At 41.7% G+C, this 5,000-nt stretch overlaps 2 protein-coding genes across 2 annotated transcripts in view; one reads left to right on the forward strand and one right to left on the reverse strand.

Annotated features, from left to right (window-relative positions):
* LOC138981105 (beta-1,4-galactosyltransferase 4-like) overlaps positions 1 to 1,115 on the forward strand; it is a 13,102-nt gene extending 11,987 nt beyond the window's left edge. Inside the window, exon 6 of the mRNA XM_070353941.1 lies at positions 1 to 1,115. This exon is cut by the window's left edge and continues 615 nt beyond it. The gene's annotated coding sequence lies outside the window, so the exon portion shown is untranslated.
* A 496-nt stretch (positions 1,116 to 1,611) lies between these two features.
* The window catches only part of LOC138981106 (kelch-like protein 41), a 14,905-nt gene continuing 11,516 nt past the window's right edge, over positions 1,612 to 5,000 (reverse strand). The window contains exon 7 of the mRNA XM_070353942.1: positions 1,612 to 3,398. Within this exon, the coding sequence (XP_070210043.1) occupies positions 3,051 to 3,398 (348 nt within the window). The 3' untranslated portion in view covers positions 1,612 to 3,050. The remainder of the gene's footprint in view (positions 3,399 to 5,000) is intronic.

Below are 5,000 nucleotides of genomic sequence, written 5' to 3' on the forward strand. Positions count from 1 at the left end.
CAGACATGCTCCTAGTCTGTTGGTTCCTCGTCAAATGTAAGGGTCATAGCCGGGCCAAGTTCGGGTCGTAAAGGGGAAACTATTGGTTTTTTCCGAACATGTTTGAAGCTAGAGATTGAAAACTTCACATATTTCCCGAGTATGCGGGCGTCCAACCATGCGGAAAATTTGGTTGATCCTTGTCTATCTATACTATATATAAAAATGGATGTATGTGTGTGTGTGTGTGTGTGTGTGTGTGTGTGTGTGTGTGTGTGTGTGTGTGTGTGTGTGTGTGTGTGTGTGTGTGTGGTCGCCATACCTCAGAGATGGCAAAAGATAAGCACAAGATATTTTACATGCACACTGCCCTGGCCCCACAGATGTGCACCTGGGTTTTAGTTTCTCGAGACATTGCCTCCTTCCTCGGAAAATGACCATTGGAGTTTTTCTTTGAGGGCTTTGCTTACACCCGGGCGAAGCCGGGCCAGATTGCTAGTAAAATGTCAAGATCACGGCGGGGTCATGTTTGGGTAATACATGGACAATTCTTTTTTTCTCTGGCTCAGTTTTGAAGCGAGAGCGTTCAAACTTCATGCACTACTTGGTTTGATGACCTCCAGATATGATCTATTTCTGGTTGACCTTCATCAAATGTCAATGTCGCAATGGTATCCCATTTTCGTAAAAAAAATAAAAAATTAAATGCTTGAACGTTTTAAAAGTTACCTTCAAGACTTAATGCACTTTTGAGGGTTCATGACATGTAGACATGATAATTATAAGTTTAGCTGATCCTGGTCGAATTACAAGGTCACCGTTACGTTGATAAGCAAGAGATTATCATTATTTCGTGAACGTGTTTGGAGCCTGAGCAGTAGTTAATTTAATATCATGTATATAATTATGGCGACGGTGAGATGTACAATCATTCTTGGTTCTTTTAATAGAATGTTTGCCATGATATTTTGTTTTTCCTTTGTTCCTTTGTTTGTATGATTGTATATTTATGTCGGTGTTTTTTTGTGTTATAACTTTTTCGTTTCTTTTTTTTTTTAGATTTTATTTAATAGCACAAAGTGTGTCTGTGTCGTTATGAGGGTTGCAATATACAAACAATTGTATCAATTACATATTGTATGTCCTTGCGATATACTGATTGGGAACTGGCCGCGATTTACGGACGCGTTTTATTAATTTAATCTCAAAAAAATTTGGATGTTTATTAAAGTTGTCTCAACAAAAGAAAAATCGCGAAGTAGAAAACGAAGTAATTTTGCTTCCAGTTAAAAGTTTCTGATTCAATTAATGTGACTGACAAACAATGCTGCTAATCAAATAAAGACGAACCCAGATAAATGGCTCAGATCACAGTTCTTTCATAAATGTGTCTGGTCGAGGGTACCTAGCATTGCTATGTAATCCAAGGCTATAGACACAGACAATGACATATGCAATCACGCACACATGCAAGCACACACACAAACACCCACACACTCATGTACGCGCATGCACTGACGCACACACACACTCTATCTCACTCATGCGCGCACACACACACACACACACACACACACACACACGCACGCACGCACGCACGCACACACACACACACACACACACACACACACACACACACACGATTATTACGCACTTCAAAATCACAAGCTGAATATTTCAATCTACAGTGTATAAAAACATACTGATAACACTCCTCTCAAGTACAGTATACAACACTTTCTAGACAAACAACATGTTCGTTTAACTATCCAAAAGGGACGCTAGAGTATATACAGAAAACGTTGACTGTTCACAGACACTTGCTGGGCGTTTGAGCAAAATCAATGAAGGATGGGTAACTTTATGTTAATTCAACTGTCAAGATCGTTTATTGAACAATTCTGTTTGTATTGCAATCACCGCTAAGAGCAAAACACCATACGTTGTTGCAACACGCAGTTCTGAGCTTGGTAGTTGTTGTGAACCAAAGAGAGCTCTGCTACCAGAACCATGCCATATGTTCGCCAAACAGATCTCCTTCAAGCAGAAACGGTCAGATCTCACAAAGCTAAGTAAAGCCAAGTCGGGTATATCGGTGTCAAGTCTCGTCAAGATTCGCGGACGCGCTTTTTTCAAGACCTAAGCATCCACCACTGCTAAGGCCCACAGGCTATGTGCAAGTAGTCATCGAGTTTTGTTCCTTTATATTGAACCACAAAGGACCGAAAGGGGCCTACCTGCGGATCATGACAGACTCTGTTCATCACACAGGGCTTCCATGAGAAAAGGGATCAGATCTCATTCAATCAAGCCAAACCATGCCAGACGGGTTGACCCTGAAGAGTCTCCGTACCAAGTGAAATATTTCAGGCCAGACGAGCTGATCAGAAAGAGTCTAAGTACCAAGGCAGGTCACGTCACGACAGACGAGCTGACGCAGAAGACTCTCAGTCTGAGTCACGCCTTGACTCTTAGGATTCTTAATATCAAGCCTGCCATGAAGAACCGATTTGAAAGAGTCTAAGTACCAAGGCAGGTCACGTTATGACAGACGAGCTGACGCAGAAGACTCTCAGTCTGAGTCACGCCTTGACTCTTAGGATTCTTAATATCAAGCCTGCCATGAAGAACCGATTTGAAAGAGTCTAAGTACCAAGGCAGGTCACGTTATGACAGACGAGCTGACGCAGAAGACTCTCAGTCTGAGTCACGCCTTGACTCTTAGGATTCTTAATATCAAGCCTGCCATGAAGAACCGATTTGAAAGAGTCTAAGTACCAAGGCAGGTCACGTTATGACAGACGAGCTGACGCAGAAGACTCTCAGTCTGAGTCACGCCTTGACTCTTAGGATTCTTAATATCAAGCCTGCCATGAAGAACCGATTTGAAAGAGTCTAAGTACCAAGGCAGGTCACGTTATGACAGACGAGCTGACGCAGAAGACTCTCAGTCTGAGTCCCGCCTGCCTTGACTCTCATGATTCTCAGTATCAAGCCAGCTCAAGTTAAGCGGGCCCAAACCAGACGCCCTGACTCCACAAAGAGTCCAAGCACCATCAGGTCACGTCACGTTAAGAAGAGTGTTTGGCGGCAGTAGTGGACTGCTGCAGAAGCCTCACGCTCATCATAGCGGAGGCGCAGGTGACGTTGCTCCCGTGCTCCAGGACACGCGTCACGTGGCTCCACGTGTTGCTTGTCAGGTCGTAGCGATACAGGTCCTTCGTCTCGATGGTGGACAGCCGCCGACTGACCAGTCCGGCCGCGGAGCGACGCATACTCTGCCGCACGCCGCCGCAGACGTAGAGGCTGGAGCCCAGCTGAGCCACGGAGGTGAACTTACGCTCGTCGGGGAAGTCCTCGCCATGGTGCCACTTGTTGGTCTCTGGGTCATACACCTCCACCGACAGCAGGTTGCACACCTGGACATAACAAAGTTTTAATAGTGTGCAGTCTTAAATGACATTTTCCCGAACTAACTCTATCGAGGTTTTATTGGATCTTGGAGGATAGCTGCATGGCCCTTTAAAACGACGAGGTAAAGCAATATGCCACTGATTAGTTCAGTCAAGCTAAGTAAGCCTCAAGCGGGGACAATATTCCTCCAATGTACTTTTTGTTTGCAGTGTCTGCTCGATATGACACCCTCTTGTTAAGAAAAGGCCGGAGTTCACTATTAACTGACACCTTGGTTGCTTGTACCAGTAGCAAACTTATTGGATATTAAGATCGTCCATACAAAGCTCAAAGAGAAGCAATGCATGGCAAAAGGTTAACTACACAGCGCCATTCTGTGCACACTGTCCCAGGGCAGCGTGCGTGAAAGGCCATTAACGTTGACCACTACCCCCTGGCCTGGTTGGTTGCTGATTTTTCACGTGCCTTCAACTTTTTGAGCAATTTCGTTTCCGTCCCCAATATACATGGTGGTCTCCGTGTTTAAAACTAATTTACATTTAGGTCTATCACAGTAATTTAAGTATACAAGGTAAAATTTGTATTGTTAAAACCTTTCTTATATACATGTATATCTCAATTCGTTTATATTTTCCAGTCTCTGGCAGAACCTCATCATGTTTTACATCATATTAATTCCATTTTGTTTAGGTTTATTTGGAGGAAAAAGTATTCAAATACGCGCGCATTTGAAAAAGTAAGACGAACAGTTATACGTAGTAGATATGCACAACTCATTTATGATTTCCTGGCTTGTTAATTTGCAAAACTCCACACAAAAGTATTGGTCTGTTATTCCAAGATATTGTCTGGCAAGTCTGGGCATTGGTTTATCGTGCTTTGACTCAAATGCATCTTCGGAAACGATGAAAGGCCTCAATAGTTGCAGATCAGTGTTTTGGAAACAAGTGTTATTGACTTGGCTTGACAATAAAAGTGTTTTCTGTGAAAAGTATGATTTTGCACCAGTATTATTGAAGGACCAATGCATTTGGAACAATATGAATATTCAATTTAAACATAAATGCCTATTTTTTAAAGATTTTATAAAACATAATATCTCATTTGTAAAAAATGTTATGAATGAAAATGGTATTATTATTTTTGTTTTGAAGATTTATGTCAAAAAGTAGGTTATAAACCATCCAGACAGTTTGAATACAATGCGCAGCACTTAAATCCAGACGAACAGACACATTACCATATCAATATTTTACATTGCAGGATTTCATTGTTAATGGTGGTAATATAACAGCAAAGTTTATTAGAACATGTTTAGTTGATCTTGATGTCCAGATTCCGAGTGCCTGTGATTTTTGGAAACGAAAACATAACATTGATTTGGATAAGAGAAACTGGTTACTGGCTGTTAACAGCACAAAAGAAGAAAGATTACGTCTGCTGCACTGGAAATTATTACATGTAATATATCCAACCAATATTTTATTACACAAAATGGGATTACGAACATCGAATAAGTGTGAAGTTTGTAATGAATTAGACACCCTTGAACATTTTGTTTTTAGTTGCCAAGAGGTGATGAAGGGTTGGAAAATTTGTAAAGATTT

This window comes from Littorina saxatilis, linkage group LG12 (assembly GCF_037325665.1).
Source record: "Littorina saxatilis isolate snail1 linkage group LG12, US_GU_Lsax_2.0, whole genome shotgun sequence".
NCBI lineage: Eukaryota > Metazoa > Mollusca > Gastropoda > Littorinimorpha > Littorinidae > Littorina > Littorina saxatilis.